We start from the raw sequence: 20882 nt of genomic DNA on the forward strand, positions 1-20882 counted from the left end.
TTACCCTCCCACTTCTGCTAGTTTTACTGAGATGTCTTGTCCCGTGCGAATTGGCCAATTAATATTACAGACGTCCTGAGGTAAAATTGCATTACTCCACGTCCCCACGTAAAACTAATCCCGTCCGAATAGGCCTTAAGACGAGGCGATGATAAGACTGCACCACTGTCCAAAAACGCTGACTAAGACTAAATTAACATGCATTATTGTTGACGAAAAAAGACGTCTACAATTGTCTCTGCTTTTTCATCAGCTGTTTCCGCCTTTAAAATATTCGCAACGAGTTCGCGGCTTTGCGCTGTTAGTGTTAGTGTGTGCGGAGAAACAATTCGTCCGAGCACAAGTCCACCCCTGGTCTAGGCGGCTTTTTGTGTTAAATTATATTTCCTGTTGCTGCGCAGGCTCTTTTATTGTACATGACAGCTTATGTCCCGATGACCGGTCTTTGCATTACGATTAAAAGCAGTATCAATAAAGTAAAAAATGTGATGTGCATGTGACGAGACTAATATGACTGTTGTGCTCAGGAGAGCTAGTTAGTGTTAATTAGCTACTAGGATAAATAACATGTAAAAGACTTCATCTGTCATTCAGACGTCTCTGATTCATGATGCACTCGTTCTGTAAGTGAGTTTGTGTATCGTCCTTCACTATTAACGCTGTCTTTATTCTCCAGATTATTTTCAAATGACATTTAGCAGCTTTTCGCTCTATTTTTTTCCGTTTTTCTCTCATTCTCTTCCTTAATCTGTTTTTCTCTCCTTAAAAACCTAAATCTCTTTCCAGTATTTCCATCACATGCGTTTCTGTCTCCTTCCTTCGCTCTGTATTTATTGCAATTCTCTCAATCTTTTCTTCCCAGTTTATTGAATCTTCCCTTCTTTCTTTCTTTCTTTCTTTCTTTCTTTCTTTCTTTCTTTCTTTCTCTCTTTCTCTCACTCTCTCCTGATTGTTACAGACCCTGTATGTTATCTCTCTCTCTCTCTCTCTCTGTCTCTCTCTCTCTCTCTCCCTCTCTCTCTCACCCTGTATGTTCTCTCTCTCTCTCTCTCTCTCTCTCTCTCTCTCTCTCTCTCTCTCTCTCTCTCTCCCTCTCTCTCTCTCTCTCTCTCTCTCCCTCTCTCTCTCTCCCTGTATGTTCTCTCTCTCTCTCTCTCTCTCTCTCACCCTGTATGTTCTCTCTCTCTCTCTCTCTCTCTCTCTCTCTCTCCCTGTATGTTGTCTCTCTCTCTCTCTCTCTCTCTCTCTCTCTCTCTCTCTCTCTCTCTCTCTCTCTCTTTTTCTCTGTCTCTCTCTCTCTCTCCCTGTGTGTTATCTGTCTCTTGACTAACTCATGCTAGCTTTATCTGGGCGACTCATATTAAGTTACAGTATTGTCAGAGTCAGACATCAGTCCATTAATCAGACACTGATCTCTTATCTTCCTCCGTCGCCGTTCGTTCCCGCTGCAGGCGTCACTCTGGACACACACTCCTGTCTGGACCCGGGTGTACCAGTGAACGGAGCGCGTTACGGCCACGACCTGTCCATCGGCTCTGTGCTGAGGTTCTCTTGCGACGCAGGTTACCGACTGAGTCACGACGAGCCGCTGGTGTGCGAGAGGAACCACTGGTGGAGTCACCCCCTCCCGAGCTGTGACGGTACGACCCCGTAACTCCGTCTACCACGCTAGTTAACAATGTTAATTAAAACCTTCTGTGTGTTTCTTAGTTCATAGCTATTTTAATGATCTGACTTCTACCCAAATGTTTGTTTTTTTTTTTTTGACTAAAGCATCCAAGCTCATTAAAAGTAAACCAGCTCACAGTCTGTGTGTCCGTACATGCAGGAAACCTGGCAACTCCAGCGTATTCCCGTAGCAGCCTGTTACGCAGGTCTGAGATGTCAGGCTTATTCAGTTTTAATGACTTTATGTAATTATATTCGAATAAAAAATGGGCAGTAATATTTTGGAGAGGCTGTAATGGCACCAGAGGGCAGGAAGCTGCTGCTGGAGCTCTGCATCGAGCATTATTCTGTTGTTATTGTCGTTTTATTGTTATTCGTGTCACGCTTGTACGTGAATCTGTGTGTGCATGTGTGTGTGTGTGTGTGTGTGTGTGTGTGTGTGTTTGCGCGTGTTGTTTATCTAACTTCCGGCCAAGACTTAATATAATGTACATTCAAGAATCGAAACCCTCGATGAAGACTCTTGTGTAGCGTGTTGGGTTTGCGACCTCGACAAAATTTCATCAAGTCTCTACGAGGTACTGCTCGGCTGTGTCAGTTAATTCCGCTAGCATTAATGCACCTTGTAACAAAATGCGGTTTATAGCAACATCTATTATGCATCACGAGCTCTTAACACAAAGCATTACGTGCAGTTTTTATACTGCGATATATACATCACCAACACTAAATCTTTGGTCCTGCCTCGGTGTTTGTCCTCTAATTGTACCAGAGATGATCATGTGACCGTTATCACAGCGTGCTTTTTTTTTTTTTTTTTTTTTTATTATTCATTAAATTCAAGAAGTAGTTTCATTGCAGTCAGCAGAGAGAAACAACAGTGAGACAAAGCAATCAGAGGAAAATCTAGCATCGTGGTTGTTATAAGGATTAGTCCAAAAAACATGAGGTGAATCTCAGTAACCACGGATTTAATAAACAAACTGATTGAAGTGATTGCAGAGGATCTCCTGATGGACCTCCTTAATCCAAACCCTTAAATACGCTGAGATTTAAATATCGAGCTACGTCGGTGATGCAGTGTTTGTTCTTAATGGCCGTCAAAGCACAAGAGAGTGAAATGAGGCTGGGAAAAAAGAAAGGAAAGAAATCAGAAGAAATGATTACATGAATAAAAGCATAATAATAATAATAATAATAATAATAATAATAATAATAATAATAATAATAATAATAATAATAATAATTATTATTATTATTATTATTATTATTATTATTATCATAATAATAATAATATGTATTAAAAATATATTATTTAGGTAAGAGGTTAGAGCTAAGGGGTATAGAGGAAAAATTCATGTTTTAATCTGCTATTATTATATTTATTTATTATATTTATTATTATAATCTATCACTTTTTTGTCATAAAAGCTGAAATTTCATGAAAAACACTAAGATCTAAGATCCACCTGGTGAATAAGGATTCATTGTAATTCCAGAGCTGTTTTGAGATGTTGAGATTCAGAACGTGTGTGTGTGTGTGTGTGTGTGTGTGTGTGTGTGTGTGTGTGTGTGTGTGTGTGTACAGCTCTGTGTGGTGGTGATGTTAAAGGATCCGATGGCATCATCTTGTCTCCCGGCTTCCCGGAGCTCTATCCCAACTCATTAAACTGCACGTGGACGCTGGAGGTCAGCCATGGGAAAGGTATACAGTACACACACACATACAGTACATACACACACACATACACACACACACACATACACACACACACACACATACACACACACACACACACACACACACACACACACACACACACACACACACACACACACACATAAAGACACACACACATAAAGGTACACAAAGACACACACACACACAGACCCACACACACACAGACCCACACACACATACACATAAAGACACACACACTCAGACACACACAGACACACACACAGACCCCCACAAACACACACCCCTTTATATATATATATGTATATATATATATATATATATATATATATATATATATATATATATATATATATATATATATATATATATATATATATATATATATATATATATATGTGTGTGTGTGTGTGTGTGTGTGTGTATAATACTGTTGGTTTGGTATCCAAATTAAATCTGTTTATTTTTTTCATTATTTATTAAAATTAGAGTATTAAATATTTCCCCTTTTATATTTAAGTTTTACTTTAATGCTTCCAAAAAAAAATAAAAAACCACCCTATAAATAAATGTAACCTCGAGGGTGCTTTGGAACTGATTTTCCAGTTTCGCTGCTGCCATGTGAGCTGTTTTTTTTTTTTTTCCTCTCTGCTTGCTGAACTAACTGATGATTTGGCTCCTGCTCAGGCGTGCAGTTCACCTTCCATGCTTTCCATCTGGAGGATCACCACGACTACCTGCTGGTGACGGAGAACGGCAGCTTCGCTCAGCCCCTGGCACGTCTCACAGGCTCACAGAGGCCCCCAACCCTCAACGCCGGTCTCTACGGCAACTTCCGAGCCCAGCTTCGCTTCATCTCCGACTTCTCCATCTCCTTCCACGGCTTCAACATCTCCTTCGCCGGTGAGAAAAGGACAGATACGTGATCAAATACACTAAGTTTTCAGTAAAGGGAGACGTGTTTAAGATTTATAGAAGGAGTCTGTAATGCTGATGGTAGATGAGGGAACATTTATATCAGCTGTCATATGGAAGTGAAAATGGGGGCGAAGTTGTTTTATTTATAACTGGATAAAAAACTAATAATAAAAAAAAACAACTTAAATTAAAAATTCAAATCATTCTGCAAAAGCGTAACTGCTTTATTTCTAACAAATTAAAAATGATAAGTTTTGGGATTTTTTTGTAAAGAACATTATTATACCAGCAATCTGTTATTCATTCATTCATTCATTTTCTACCGCTTATCCGAACTACCTCGGGTCATGGGCGTCATCTGGTATCAAGGCAGGATACACCCTGGACAGAGTGCCAACCCATCGCAGGGCACACACACTCTCATTCACTCACACAATCACACACTACGGAAAATTGGCCAGAGATGCCAATCAACCTACCATGCATGTCTTTGGACCGGGGAAGGAAACCGGAGTACCCGGAGGAAACCCCCGATACACAGGGAGAACATGCAAACTCCACACACACAAGGCGGAGGCGGGAATCGAACCCCCAACCCTGGAGGTGTGAGGCGAACGTGCTAACCACTAAGCCACCGTGCCTCACGTGATCCGTTATTATTTATTATATTTTATTTTATTTCATTTTATTTATCTTCACATTTCCTTACCTTTTTTTTGCCATAACTAAACTTTATATTATTTTATATTCCCTATGCGAGATAAATATCTAGAATATTCCTACACCCAGATATTCATACACTGATATCCTCTGGAGTCACTGCTACCTGGCATTAAAGGGTTTATCGGCTGTACAAGCGTCGGTCACTGCAGGGGGTTAAACTGCTCATCTGGCGCCCGGGATTTATCAGTGGCACCTTTAACTCCTTGGGGTATTAACTCTGAGATATAAGCATGTGCATATATGATGTCAGATCACCGCTGGATCGCTCGTCCCTGATAAAATATGAAAAGCTATGGGGTAAACCTGCACTGGCAGAAAAGACAAAACTCCGTAACAGCTCCTTTCCTGTTGAGATAAAAGAGAAAAAAAGCCTCAGAAATTCATGAGCACTTTAAATCCTTAACCCTTGTGCTTACAGTTAAACATCGTTCGCTGACAAGAGCTCTTCGCTCGAACGAGAGGCTTTAAAGGACTCCGACTGCAGACTTTTAAAGGACTCGCTCACGTGAGCGAGCGGCCATGTGATATATATATATATATACAGTATAGTACAATATAACTAATATAGGAGTTAGAAGCAATATAATATAGACTATAATATAAACAAGTGCAGTAAGGAATAATCATGAAAGATTTTTTACTTTTCTTTTTTTTTTTTTTTTATAAGGCTGGATGTTGACCTTTGTGTGCTGGACGTGTTGACGCATAATGCAAGAAATTTTCAGGCAAAAAAAAGACATTTTTAGCAGCGAGAAGCAAAAAGCAAATATATCTTGGAAGGATTGTGTTTGTCATGCTAAGTTGGCGATGGGCTTTAGCATGCGGAGCACGCTAAGCTTTCCACTGGGAGGTGAAGGAAACTGATGCAGCGGTCAAGTTATTTTTTTTTTTTCCTTGTTTCTCGTTTTATAATGATGATTTTTTAGTTTTTCCACCAAAACTCCCTCAGGCGAGCGAAACCTCGGAGGTCTTCGGAGGTGAAGAACGAATGCTGTGATGGTGTTAATCGCTCAGCACACGGGAATCCAAATGGTGCAAATTGGTGCAGATTAACACATGGATTGGTGTAATGGAGTGTTGGCGTTTTTACCCCGGTGTTTCATTTGCACCAGGTTATTGACTCATGACAGGAAGTGATGCATGTGGCAGATCCTTTTAGGTTTTTCCTCAAGCCTTCATGGATGATACTGAAGTAGAACAGAGTTGGTAAACGCGTGACTTTTTTTTTTTTAGTTTTAATTTGGATTTTTTTTTTTGATCTCCTGCCAAATTTCCAACCACCAGCTAGCATCCAGCTCAACAGCTTCCTGTGAAGTGTGAAGGCTAAAAGGCTAACTACCACACGCTTATCCTGAGGCATGTTAAACCAGTCAAACTATTTTATTTAACTCTTGGGTCACAGGACGGTGTAACACCCATAGAGGGTGTTCTATTCAAGCTCTTCTGCTGATATCAGGTCACAGACTCCAACAAACAACTGGTGTTACTGTGACTGACAGGAGAGAGAGAGAGAGAGAGAGAGAGAGAGAGAGAGAGAGAGAGAGAGACAGAGAGGGGGGTAATAGACAGAGAGAGAGAGAGAGAGAGAGAGAGAGAGAGAGAGAGAGAGAGAGAGAGAGAGAGAGAGAGACAGAGAGAGGAGAGAGAGAGAGAGAGAGAGAGAGGGAGAGAGAGAGAGTAACAGACAGAGAGAGAGAGAGAGTAACAGACAGAGAGAGGAGAGAGAGAGAGAGAGAGAGAGAGAGAGAGAGAGAGAGAGAGAGAGAGAGAGAGAGAGAGAAAGTAACAGACAGAGAGAGAGAGAGAGAGAGAGAGAGAGAGAAAGTAACAGACAGAGAGAGAGAGAGAGAGAGAGAGTAACAGACAGAGAGAGAGAGAGAGAGTAACAGACAGAGAGAGAGAGAGAGAGAGAGAGAGAGAGAGAATGTGTAACAGACAGAGCGAGGAGAGAGAGTGAGAGAGAGAGAGAGAGTAACAGACAGAGAGAGGAGAGAGAGAGAGAGAGAGAGAGAGAGAGAGAGAGAGAGAGAGAGAGAGAGAGAGAGAGAGAGTAACAGACAGAGAGAAGAGAGAGAGAGAGAGAGAGAGAGAGAGAGAGAGAGAGTAACAGACAGAGAGAGAGAGAGAAAGAGAGAGAAACAGACAGAGAGAGGAGAGAGAGAGAGAGAGAGAGAGAGAGAGAGTAACAGACAGAGAGAGGAGAGAGAGAGAGAGAAAGTAACAGACGGAGAGAGAGAGAGAGAGTAACAAACAGAGAGAGAGAGAGAGAGAGAGAGAGTGAGTGTGTAACAGACAGAGAGAGGAGAGAGAGTGAGAGAGAGAGAGAGAGAGAGAGAGGATGAGAGAATGCTCCTCCCACCCAGAGAACATTCGGACTCTGCTTTTCTTTCCGAGTCGGTACTTTGACTGTGTATCAGTTCTAGCTGCTGCTACATTGACTTTAATGTATAATTGTAGGCTTTGTTGCCTTCGGCTCTTAACAACTCCATGTACCTGGGATCGGTCTTCGGTTCGGTTTCAGTTCAGGTTTAGTTTATCATTGGGTGGCCTGTGTGTGGGTTTTGTTTAAATATTCAGTTAACGGACAGGTTGGAGGCTGATGCTGAGTCTGTCCATGAATATGGGAACAAAGCTCTCATCCATCCATCCATCTATCCATCCATCCATCCATCCCTCATGTCTTCTTCCTGGCACAATACTAGAGTTGTCAAATGACTTCTACTTGATCCTGTCCATAACTGCATTATTTCTGTGTGTATTTTAATTCAGAGTACGACCTGGAGCCGTGTGAGGATCCTGGTGCACCGCGATTCGGTGGCCACAGCAGTAGCAGCAACAGCTTCGGAGTGGGTGATTTGGTGACCTTCTGGTGCCTGCCAGGTTACCGGCTGCAAGGCCCACAGGGCATCACGTGCCTGGGTGGCGGAAGGCGCACATGGAGCGCCCCTCTGCCAAGGTGTGTGGGTACGTGGTGAGCCGCTTTCATTCGCTTAGATGTCTCAATCTGAAACGACGTCTTCAGGGTTGCATGGAGGCATGGCGGAGTTTAGACCTTACGGGGACTGTTCCAGGGCTGGTGACTTTTAGTACTTTGTATGGCATCGTCTCAGGGGTGGCGGTTTGGTGTTAACGAAATATATGTCACCCAAGAGCTACAGGGTAGAAGCTAAGTCGAAAAACTCCCTGTCAAAGTGTCCAGCGCCTCGAATGCAACTCATGAGTGACAAGGTCGTGTACAGGGAATATATATGTGACACTAGTACATCTGTTACTTATGTCAATCATTGACAAATGATTGTTCCCTTTGAATAACTTTAGATTCCTCTGACTTTGCATCATTCATGTGTCTTTTCCCAGCTGAATGCGGATCGACCGTTTCCCAGAACGCTGGCGTCCTCTTGTCCCCAAACTACCCTCTGAATTACGACAACAACCACGAGTGCATTTATAACATTCAGGTACAAAGAGGGAAAGGCATCAACATCACGGCAAGCAGCTTCCGTCTGGCTCAAGGTGATATCTTAAAGGTAAAGCAAAGCAAGAAGATCTCTCATGGGGATGACGGATGAGTAGCGAATGCTAATCAGTTTTTTTATGTGTGTGCTAAGTGCTTTTATCTGGGACACAGAGCTATCAGCGGTTAACACGTAGTCCAGAATAATGCATATTAAACGTAGCAAACAATTTACTGACCCGTAAAATCTGTAGATATTAGAAGTACAAAGTGCGCGGATTTGAAGTCTTATATAGTTTAAAGATTATGTTGTGTTTAGGGTTGAAGATAAACAGTGAGGAATAAATTTAACACTCGATTAACTCGCAGTCATCAGTTAACCAGATGAAATACACGATAAGATTTTAATACATTATTTATTTATTTATTTATTTATTTCGTTTGCAGTAACATTTTTATAAATGTTTGATACTAAACTGGTTATGAGCGGGTGACGTATAAATGACCAATTAAAAGATAATAATCTGTCAATAATAATGTAACAATTTAATAATTCGCTCATTAGATATGAAATTTGTAGAAAATTTTACACACACTTGTATATTTTTGTTTAAAATAAAAAATATAATTAAATACTTAATGATACTTAATAATGCATTCATTATTATTAACTAATTAATCGGTAATTGTTCATTTTAATATACTTAATACTTAATTACCAATATAATAATAAACTAATATTATTTGTTAATTAATATATGAATTATTTGAATATAAATTATCACCGAACCATAAAACGAATGAATTAAATAAATATTTTTTTTTGCATCATTTACTTTGATAATATTGCTGTAAAACAAAATGAATTCTATTTACTCAGTCTGCAATAAATAAAAATTGGTGTATATTTCTTGGTTTTCTCAGGTTTACGACGGACCGGATAACACGGCGGACCTCCTCGGAGCGTTCTCCGGTTCCTCCATGTTGGGAGTCACACTCAGCAGCACCTCTAACCACCTCTGGCTGGAGTTCTTCTCGGATCAGGACGACACTGCAGAGGGCTTCAGGCTGAACTACAGCAGTAAGGATCCAATTTTTCTGCTTTTTTTTTGTTCGACAGAAGGTGAGATGTCACAGAACCCTGTTTTCTTCCCGGCTTTCCTCAGGTCCTTATAACACACTCAATAAGTGTGTCACATCAAGGACCCTGTCATCAACCCTGTCTTCTGCATCTACACTTCTATCGCAGATCCTCTTCTAGAAAGAAATGAATCAAAACTTTCTGACCAATCAGAATCAGGAATTCAGTAGTGCCTGACCCGACCTGGCATTTCTGACCTAAAACAATTCCCAAACCAAAAATTTTCTCCGAGTGATGAAAGATAATGGGGTTCAGTGAGGGCAGAGAGACGAGTTTCTTTTCCTCGATTCGTTTTCTCTCTCACTTATTAGTCACTCCGGCACTCCCTCAGTCTCTCACCTCGATTTCACGTAATGGAAAATATAACCTCAGTTAATTTTCGTTCCTTAATTAAGTTATTCATTTCATTATCGCCTTGGACTCTGATGTAATACGACCCTTCTGTCTCGCGCCTAATTTGCTTAGCTTGGAATTACAGATCCACCTCCAGTAACAAACCGCGGCTTGTGCGAACGGATTATTCGAAACTTTAACCTATAACATAACTCTGACTTTTATTAGTTATTACGGCTCGTGATGAACGGCTTTTGTGGAGCTGTTTGAGGAAAAAGATAATGAAGCGCATTGAGTTTCTTTTTTGGGTTCTTTGTCTCTCTTTTGGTTCTGTGACCTTTGGTTTGTTACCTTATTATGTTAATGCACTGCTGTAAAGTCATCCTATACTTTTTATTCTATGAACCCAGTGGCGGTTCTAGGATTTTTCTGTAACAGGGGCCATTAAGGGGCCACATGTCACATTCAGGGGCCAAGTACAGCGTATATTCAAGCACACAAAATAATTTATTCAGTACGGTGCAAATACATTTCGGCAGTCATTCCTTTTTCAAACACTCGAGTGCCGCCAATTGTTTGGGGGTGGAATTGCATCTGTGATCTCTCCGGTTGCTCTTCTCGTCGATGATTGATGGAACGGGGGCCAATCAGGGGCCAATCAGATTTCAGCAGGGGCCAGGGCCCCTGTGGCCCCACCTCTAGAACCGCCCCTGTATGAACCCAAGCCTTCTTTCATTCTTTCTGTTCTCTGCTGGCGTTTTCTTTTCCATTCTATAAATCATCCTGTTTTAAAGTTGAACAGATCGCATGTTGATTTAGATCGAATTCCTCTCTTCCTCTCTTTACATCCTTCTTCAGCTTTCACACAACTATCTACGTTTCGTCCATGGCTCTTTCCTCAGGCAGGGTCACGGTTTGTTCGCACTCGAGCTGATTAACTTTCAGAAATATTGATTTGACCGTGAGAACATGACAAGGTAAGGAAGGATATGGAAACAGAACAGAACAGATAGAGCTGAAAGAATGAAATGTTTGAAAAAGATTCTGTGAGTTTTTATATCCATATGGGGAATGGATTAGAGTGGCTTTCAAGAGGAAAGAACCCTGATTAAGCTTGATTTCAGACCTCTCCAGTGCCGGTACAAGTCTGACCAAATATTTGTCATTGTGCAGAATTACATACATAATGTCAAACTACTGAAAATGAAAATTACAGTTTAAGGGGAAGAAAATCTTATTTCCTCAAATGGAGATCAAATGTAATAATCACAGGATCATCGGGTCACTGATTTACGGCCGTGCGAACCTCTAGACCGTTCTAGAACAAAGACTTGGCATCGTACCATAAAACATAAAATCCCGTCATGTCTTTGAAAGATTTCTGAAACTGATCCAGGAGCCTTGGAGACCTACGCAGAAACGAGGAGCGTGATTGATTACGTACAACACCGTTGAACACCAGGCGGAATTATTGGTTTGTTTTATGTTGGAGTTTTTAAGCTATATACACAAACCTTTCTGTAGAACTGAGTTCCATGTCTCAGGTTGATTTGCATCTCAGATACGTATCTGAGATCGTTTCAGAACCTGGTGCTTTTCCATTGGGGTCCTTATCGTGATGCAGATCTGGCAACCCTTGACATCGCATATAGTACAAACCCTATTTTTGCGACATCGTTAGCTTTCTAAATGTTATGCGTGATACGGAAACCTAATTTTTATACTCGCAGCTTATTCTGTCTAAGTTTCATCAGTGGCATAATCATCTCCACCCAAACCCTGTTATAATGCGAGAGATTTCACAAATACAAACTTTATGTTCTTATAAAACGTCGCCTTAAATGTTCCTCGACCGTGCGGATATAGATTTATATTTATAAACCAAACAAGCTGCACAATTTCCCTGATTTCTCTTCAGACATGCTACACAAACTCCACACACTTCACCACACACTTCTTCTACGGCTAGTGAAATACATTCGGTGTTGAGTTTCTACGTTTAATTCCATTACCACGTAGCCGAACGCGTAGAGATAGATTCAAGCGTCTTTCCGAGGTACTTTTCCTCTGGGATGTCGGTTCCTGGCGGGCCTGGCGAAGCTCATCTCGCTCACACCTTTCCTAATGAGTTAATTAGGCATGCTGCTCGCTCGTTAAGCTCTGATTAACTCATAATGGTTTGGATGATACTATTTGTGTCCCTATTTATAACAATTACTTGTACAAAGGACAACCTATTTGATTGTAATTTTTAATTAGGAATACTTCAAACTTCCTGTCAGGCTTGGTTAAGCGACGGCGATGTTTACTGTAATATATCGCTAATAATATCTTACTTACTACATCGATCTATCTCAAGGTCACATGACTTGATCATAGCAAGTTCGTATTGTGAAAAGTGCAGAGAAATCACTAGATAATGTTTTCTCTAGAACCTGCTTAATTTTAAAGTATCTGTATTTCACACGAACATCAGAAAGCTCCGGAAAACCGTAGCGCAAATGAGCCTCACCTGGGAAAAACGGTGTTAAGTGTGAAAACACGAGTGAAAATTCCTGTTAAAGATGCCCTGCCACACGTATTTCATTACTTTTGTGGTAATGTCTGAAGTTTACCATGGACTCTGTAACATTTTTTTGTGGTGCCTTGGTTACCTTGTTTCAAGCCATTCTAGTGTGGTATAGAAAGCCTGCAGGAAGACTCAGCTCGATTTGCACCAGTTCTCATGAATATTCAAATGAGCTATGCTGCTTGGCTCCGATTGGCTAACCGCTAGGATATGAGAGCATGACTATTCATTCACCCGGCGCAATAAGTAGCCTAGGCTAGAGGAAATTTGTTTACAATCACCTTGAATTGCAGCAGAATGGCTTCTTCACAAGCCCGTTGACGTTCAGCCATCCTTGCTGTATAGGAAACTCACTGAGCTACACGAATTCTGGGGGCGCGGTCTCAAGTGGGAGAGCTCATGAATAGTAATGAGCTCAGTCACTCTGACGTCAGACTGACCAGCTTTTCCAGCTGACCTGATTTCTCCCCTTATTTCTTTTAAGTGGCTAGAACTGACCGGGGAGGTAACAGTTCGTGTTCACATTCACGACACAACACAAACACATAAGGACCTAACACATATCAAAAAATACAAGTAAAAACGGTTTTGTGTGGAAGGGCACCTTTAAGATTTATATTTTAGTTTGGATCGACGCTGAAGCCAAGATGTTGTTATTTTCTTGGTTTACCAGAAATAAAACTAGTCACATTATTTCTAATGACCTCATATCTTTAATGGCACTCTGTCCTGCTTCTGTTCCTGACTTTCTCCCCTTCCCAGGAAAAACCTTGAATGCTAAGGATCGATTCACGACAGTAACATTATCCATCAAACGCAAATTCTTACTTACTTGATTCAACACCAATGAGAACACTTAACACTTTATTTCACAGTGAACGCATTTCTGCAGCTTTTGTTTTCCTCTTCTTCAGACATGTATTTCATGCCTTCAGTACAAGTAGGCAGCATTTTAAGCGCCGCTTTAATCCACAGTGGAAAATGCTACAGTAGTTCCAGCACGTTGTGGAAGTAAAGTGCAAATAAAATCACGCACATCCGCTTTTCATATGATGTAAGCATTTAATTACAGCTGGATTAGTCTCTATATGAATAATTGTAAATACTTCTCCAAAAATATATGATTTCTTCACATTCAGATCTCAGATTGAACCCTATATGATTCTAAAGCTTGTGGTCAGGAAAAAGGTCTAGAGATGATATCAGATGTATTGTATCTCATGCCTGAAGCATCTAAGGCTCAGACTACAGGTGATTTACTGTATCTCTAGATTCGTCAACATCCTCATAGCGTCGCTGCTGTACATACTGTAGAGCTATTAGATGTCTGGCTAAAATTCGACATGATTTTGAGCCTGAAGAGAGAAAACAAGCCCAGTGTAAGGTGTACATGGTTATCTAGCTTTGCTATTTTTTTCTTCTTTCTGATAGAAAGAATACGTTTACTGTTGAATTTACATTTATGGCATTCATCCAGAGCTACTTACATTTATATTGTTTTATACAACTGAGCAGTTGAGGTTAAAGGCCTTGCTCAGGGGCCCAGCTGTGGCCGCTTTGGTGGTCTTGGGGTTTGAGCTCACAATCCAACACCTTAACCAATCAGCTACCACATCCCCCACAGGATGACTCAGGCTGTTTATTATCATCATAATAACTTCTATGGACGTTTTTAGAATTATCGCCATGTTACGTTTAAGATATTTGGCAGACAGACTTACATTCACCTTATCTATACACTCAGGCAGTTGAGGGTTAAGGGCTTTGCTCAAGAGCCCATATTTTTTAAATAGCAGTGATGGATCAAGTGGTTAAGGCTTTGGGTTGTTGATCAGGGTTCAAGCTCCAGCACTGCCTAGCTGCCACTGTTGGGCCCTTGAGCAAGGCCCTTAACCCTCACTGCTCCATTGGTGCCATATCATGTCTGACCTTGTGCTCTGACCCCAACCTCATTAGTTGGCACATGTGAAGAAATCATTTCAGTGCTGTAATGTAATGTAATGTAATGTAATGTAATGTAAGATTCTATTCATTCTTGCTGCTTCTTCATCTCCTCTTCATTTAACTCTTTAAACACTTTGACGAATCAACTCCATATCTGCTCGATTTGATATTCTATATCTTTGAGGCGAATGAAAAAGTTGTTGCAACTGTTTCTGATAAAAATGTATTCCCTTTATCCCTCCACCACCCCACGCCCACTCCACACCCCCAGCAGTCGGACAGTTCTGCTCTAAAGTCATGCATTTTAACAGGTCCAGGATGACCTCTGCTGCCTCTGATGACTGTTCTCGCTGGGCAGGTTTACTTGAGGAATCAAACTCAAATCCTCTATAGTTGTTGAATCTATAAATGGGCAGATTCATGGCACATAACACTGTTCCATATTTCAGTGCACACCTCTCCTGTGCATGTCTGTGTATCCGTTTTTATCTCCGAAAACCTTTCAAATTTGGCCATGGAGCTGTACCTTTTTCAGTAAACATCAATCATTCTAGCTGCGTCTGATAAATTGCCACCCCACCAAACCTCACAGCACAGAATAAAAAAAGGCTTCTTTAACATCAGGATAATCTAACATTGGTTTTCTGATAAATGGTCATCCAGTTAATTGAACTAGAGAAGGTGCTTTCGATTCTTCTTTTGTTCCTAGTCTTCTTTCTTTCTCTTCGAACTTTTTTGCATCAGTCAGCAAGTCATGAGGCTTTGTGGGGGAAAAAAAAATCTTGTTATGACGCCAATAATACCAGGGAATTCATTCATTCATTCATCTTCTACCGCTTATCCGAACTACCTCGGGTCACGGGGAGCCTGTGCCTATCTCAGGCGTCATCGGGCTTCAAGGCAGGATACACCCTGGACGGAGTGCCAACCCATCACAGGGCACACACACACACTCTCATTCACTCACACAATCACACACTACGGACAATTTTCCAGAGATGCCAATCAACCTACCATGCATGTCTTTGGACTGGGGGAGGAAACCAGAGTACCCAGAGGAAACCCCCGAGGGACGGGGAGAACATGCAAACTCCACACACACAAGGTGGAGGCGGGAATCGAACCCCCAACCCTGGAGGTGTCAGGCGAACGTGCTAACCACTAAGCCACCGTGCCCGCACCAGGGAATTCTAACATATTTATTCACTAACAATTATAGACCTTACAACGACAGCAATATCCATCTGTGACCATATCGTACTTTCATCATTTTGTGTTCAGTAAGTGATTGATTTCATTTTGGGGCAACATGGAGATCCTGGGAACAGTGGGCAAGAGGTAGAAATACACCTTATATGGATAAGGCTCTCACACACACACACATACACACACACACACATTCAATCTCAGAACACTTTATGACTGATCTCATTTACGCATTCCTTTATCAATATTTGGACCTTAGTTTATGCTGCTTTCACTTCTTTCACAGGCGGTGCATTAAACCTATAGCGAGTCCTTGAGCATGACGGTTTGTCTGTGTCTTTTTTTTCTTGCGCTTTCAGGAAGAAAGACAACGTTTATAGTGATAGTTTGATCCTTTCAGAAATTCATACAGACATTCATACTTTTATACAGGTTCTGCTCGCAGGATCGTCTCGTATATCAGTTCCGTGGAGTTTTCCTTCCCTTTTCCTGACACACAGATAAATAATTATATTTCAAGGTTTTCAGGACATACTGTATATACACATTTATCTGGCTACCATTTTCACTATACATTTCTAACATATATATCTTATAATATGTACCTCTCACCCTCCGATGTTGCATCGTGTCAGACAACAGTCGATAGATTGCAGCAGCGTCTCATAACGCCGTCTCACTACTAGCTCACTGAGCGTAATGTTTGGTTCCTTTAGCTTCTGAAGCAGCTTTACTTTTGTCCCTAAGTCTACAAGCCCTAGGTCTTTAGAGCTTCCAGCACAGCCTGGTTGATTTCTACCCATAAGGCACCAGCCGAGTATATAAATTACAGTCTATGCGTGTAGCCGTAATACCGTGTTTAACCCTTCCTCATCTCCTCTGGCTAGGTTTTGGTTAGTATTTGGACAAACACCTCTTGACTTTTGTTGCTTGGTGAGATGATTCCTGTCTATCTTTTGACTTTTAATGTATCTTCACTTTATTCCTCCAAAAAAACTTACTCCACGTTTTAATATGAATTTAGTCAAATTCTATCAAACAGTGAACTGTTGAGTATCTCCCAGTACCAACTTGAACTAGCGTTAGCATGTAGGTTCTCTCCAGCATGTCTTTCTCTCCCACTACTGATGATAACAGTGGCCTTCATTTTATTTATTTATTTATTTATTCATTCATTCATTTTCTACCGCTTATCCGAACTACCTCGGGTCACGGGGCGCTCAGGCCTCATCGGGCATCAAGGCAGGATACACCCTGGACGGAGTGCCAACCCATCACAGGTCACACACACACACTCTCATTCACTCACACAATCACACACTACGGACAATTTTTCCAGAGATGCCAATCAACCTACCATGCATGTCTTTGGACCGGGGGAGGAAACCGGAGTACCCGGAGGAAACCCCCGAGGCACGGGGAGAACATGCAAACTCCACACACACAAGGCGGAGGAATCGAACTCCCAAACCTGGAGGTGTGAGGCGAACGTGCTAACCACTAAGCCACCGTGCCTCCCCCTTATTTATTTATTTATTTATTTATTTATTTAAATGTATTTATTTTCTCTAACGACTTCACCACAGGAGTTTGAAAGTCTATTTTGACTCTCTGCTCCTCGGGTCATAAGAAGTTTCACACTTACTGTGTCTGTGGTAAATGCCATTGACCCTCTGTCACCTTACAAAGGCATTAGAAATGTGCTGCTGGATTTCTATTGGCACTTCATGTACCTTTGGTTCTTTGTTGTACACTTTGGCTTTCCAGATCATTTAAAGTCATCGGCGCTTTCGAGATGAGCTTCTGTATCAATTCAGGGCTTCGGTTTGATTTCCCTGAAAAGGAAACGCTGAGCGAGTGTTGAGGAGACTCGTGTTGAGGAGACTCATGTTGAGGAGACTCGTGCAACGGCGCTGTTGTGGTTTAAAGAGGTTTCGTGTCCAGTGGGACTTGTTGGAATGACAGATTTTACTGGTGCATTAATGAGGAATCTCACTCTAAAAAAACTCATACAGGACAAATACTGTAAAACAGCTCTTTATTTTTTTTGTCCTGATGATGTGGATTTTTCTCACATCCACACCAGGGTCTGATTTACAGAATGATCTCCGAGAGCTTCTAATTTAGCTTACAAATTTCCAGGACCGATCTCAGAGCGACTCTGAGAAAGGTAAATATAACAACTTTTATCTTAGAGAGGAGGCGGGGCTTAACCCTGTTACTAGGTATGACACATTCTTTTGAAGACTGTGATTGGTTGTCCAATAAAAAAAAGGATCTATTATAAACCTCTACTTTGTCTCTATGTTAAAGATGCCCTGCCACACGTATGTCATTACTTTTGTGGTAATGTCTGAAGTCTACCATGGACTCTGTAACATTTTTTTGTGGAAATAATGCCTTGGTTACCTTGTTTCAAGCCATTCTAGTGTGGTATAGAAAGCCTGCGGGAAGCCTGCGGGAAGATTTGCACCAGTTCTCATGAATATTCAAATGAGCTATGCTGCTTGGCTCCGATTGGCTAACCGCTAGGATATGAGAGCATGACTATTCATTCACCCAGCGCAATAAGTAGCCTAGGCTAGAGGAAATTTGTTTACAATCACCTTGAATTGCGGCAGAACGGCTTCTTCACAAGCCCGTTGACGTTCAGCCATCCTTGCTGTATAGGAAACTCACTGAGCTACACGAATTCTGGGGGCGCGGTCTCAAGTGGGAGAGCTCATGAATAGTAATGAGCTCAGTCACTCTGACGTCAGACTGACCAGCTTTTCCAACTGACCTGATTTCTCCCCTTATTTCTTTTAAGTGGATAGAACTGACCGGGGAGGTAGCAGTTCGTTTTCACATTCACGACACAACACAAACACATAAGGACCTAACACATATCAAAAAATACAAGTAAAAACGGTTTTGTGTGGAAGGGCACCTTTAAGATATTTGAGGTTATATTGTGTAGGAATGACGTTGGTGACCGATCGTATTAGAGATGCGCTAAAATCTGTATGTTATAAATGGAATAAATGTAAGTATTAAGATGCTTTATGAATAGCTTTTTTTCTTTAATACAGTAGGATCTTCTCTTTAATTGTAAAGGAAAACACCTACATTTATAAGAATTTTCTTACAATTTTGTCACTAGGAAAAACTGTTTAGATTAAGAATTTTTATTATTTCATGGCTATTTACTGGTTATAAAATGTCTTTTTGTGCTATTTGGGTTATTTTGGATTATTGTGGAACTGAACACAACAGTATCACCAATGGCGGTAATAGAAAAACGGTCACAATGGTATGACCAAGGAGCAAGATTTATGCAGATTAGCCCTGGGGTTATTGAATCCAAACATCATTCCATGAAGGAGGAGAAAGTCACACAATTGATTCATCAACATACAAAAGGACAAACGTTTCCTTTGTAAAAAAATAAGAATTATTCCATTATATGGTGCAGTGGTGGCTCAACTGGTTAAGGCTCTGGGTTGTTGATTGGAGGATCTAGGTTCAAGCTGCCACTGCTGGACCCTTGAGCAAAGCCCCTAACCCTCCCTGCTCCAGGGGTGCTGTATCATAGCTATCCCTGCACTCTGACCCCAACCTCCTCAGTTGGGGTATGTGAAAAAAGAATTCCCTGTGCTGTAATGTATATGTGGTGATAATAAAGGCTTCTATGCCTCCATTCTTCTTCTTCTTCTTATAACAGTTTCATTATCTGTTTATATTTACAACAGATTTCATGAACTGCCATTGCATAGATCAAGTTAGTGCCGTTATGCTGAGATCTGCACCATAACGTTATGAACTGATGCCATTTAAGCCACCAGTTGAAGGACAAAATTGCTAATTTTACTCTCATGATTTGTTTCTCATGAGATTTTGACTCATCTTTCTCATCGTGTTTGGACTCCAGTCCCTGGCTCATGTGTATGTTGTTGTACTCTCTGCTCCTACACACAACACTGGCACTGCTGTTCTCGTCATTGGCTCACAAATATCTGTTACACACAAGACCGGAGCCATAACACACAAGAACGGAGCCATCCGGATCGTGCGAGATCTTTACTAATACTTTATATTTACGCTTTGTTAGTTCTAGGCACACAAGCAATGATGCAGCACTGGAAATAAAATAAATTATTTAGCATTGCTTGCAGTACAAAATAAAATAAGATGAGTTGCAGATGCCTTGCAGAGATGCTAGCATTACGCAGGGGCTGACCGGGATGATATTATGTTAATTTATTCATCCGGACACTTATTATTAACGATCGTTTTCTGAGGTTCAGAATAAGGTCCTGTTATATAACCCTTGACTTAGCAGACAACCTTTATGACAGCATGAACAAATTAGTCACAGCTACACTCCTAGAAAATGGTTCTTCGAGGGTTATTTAAAGGTTTATTTTTTAATTAAGGGTTCTTAGCTTCCTAAACAGGGTCCACCCAGAATCATTTATAACAGGGTCACATTTACCAGAGGAACACTGCAAGAACTGATACCTCGACCATGTCATAACACCTCTGATTAGCTTTAGTTAGCCAGCAAGGTGGAGTGAGGAAAGATCCAGCCAGAAATGGGACAAGCCTGTTAGTTTGTATTGTTTGAAAAAAAAAACAAATAAGTCAAATTCTTAAATGGTAGTTTGCATCTTTAACCAATATCATGGATAGTCCTCAAAGTTCCATGGTTTTGTGATGTCCTGTAACAGACTAGCATCCCCATCCAAAACGTATTAGCTCCTTATGCCCAGGGTTTCCTTGATAGACTCTGGCTCTGATGCTATCCTCCCGAGCAGGATAAAGCGCTTACACAAGATTACACAACAAATGAATGCATCAGTTTCCCCACACTAATCCCTGCACTATGTTTTCTTTTCTCAGGTTTTGAACTCTCTCATTGTGACGAGCCAGGCGTGCCGCAGTTCGGCTCCAAAGTGAGCGACCAAGGCCACTTCGCAGGAAGTGCCGTCACGTACCAGTGCGACCCGGGCTACACACTGCATGGCATTGGATTGCTGACCTGTATGACGGGAGAAAGGCGAACATGGGACCATCAGCTCCCTTCTTGCATAGGTATTTATTCAAATTTAGCATATCTAAGGCCTGGTGTTGTTTGGGATGTGTTATCTTTAGCTGAAGAATGGTAAGCAATATTTATGTAAATACACAAAACCTGGCTGTGGCAATGAGTACAATGTTCTTGTGATTTTGGATTCATCTGCATGCA

At 41.2% G+C, this 20882-nt stretch overlaps 1 protein-coding gene across 1 annotated transcript in view; it reads left to right on the forward strand.

The window, feature by feature from the left end:
* The window catches only part of csmd3a (CUB and Sushi multiple domains 3a), a 235509-nt gene that overhangs the window by 81600 nt on the left and 133027 nt on the right, over positions 1–20882 (forward strand). Inside the window, exons 18-24 of the mRNA XM_060861354.1 lie at positions 1452–1640; positions 3257–3373; positions 4055–4270; positions 7778–7972; positions 8366–8535; positions 9387–9543; positions 20537–20728. Coding sequence (XP_060717337.1) covers positions 1452–1640; positions 3257–3373; positions 4055–4270; positions 7778–7972; positions 8366–8535; positions 9387–9543; positions 20537–20728 — 1236 coding nt within the window. The remainder of the gene's footprint in view (positions 1–1451; positions 1641–3256; positions 3374–4054; positions 4271–7777; positions 7973–8365; positions 8536–9386; positions 9544–20536; positions 20729–20882) is intronic.

This window comes from Tachysurus vachellii, chromosome 25 (assembly GCF_030014155.1).
Source record: "Tachysurus vachellii isolate PV-2020 chromosome 25, HZAU_Pvac_v1, whole genome shotgun sequence".
Lineage (NCBI taxonomy): Eukaryota > Metazoa > Chordata > Actinopteri > Siluriformes > Bagridae > Tachysurus > Tachysurus vachellii.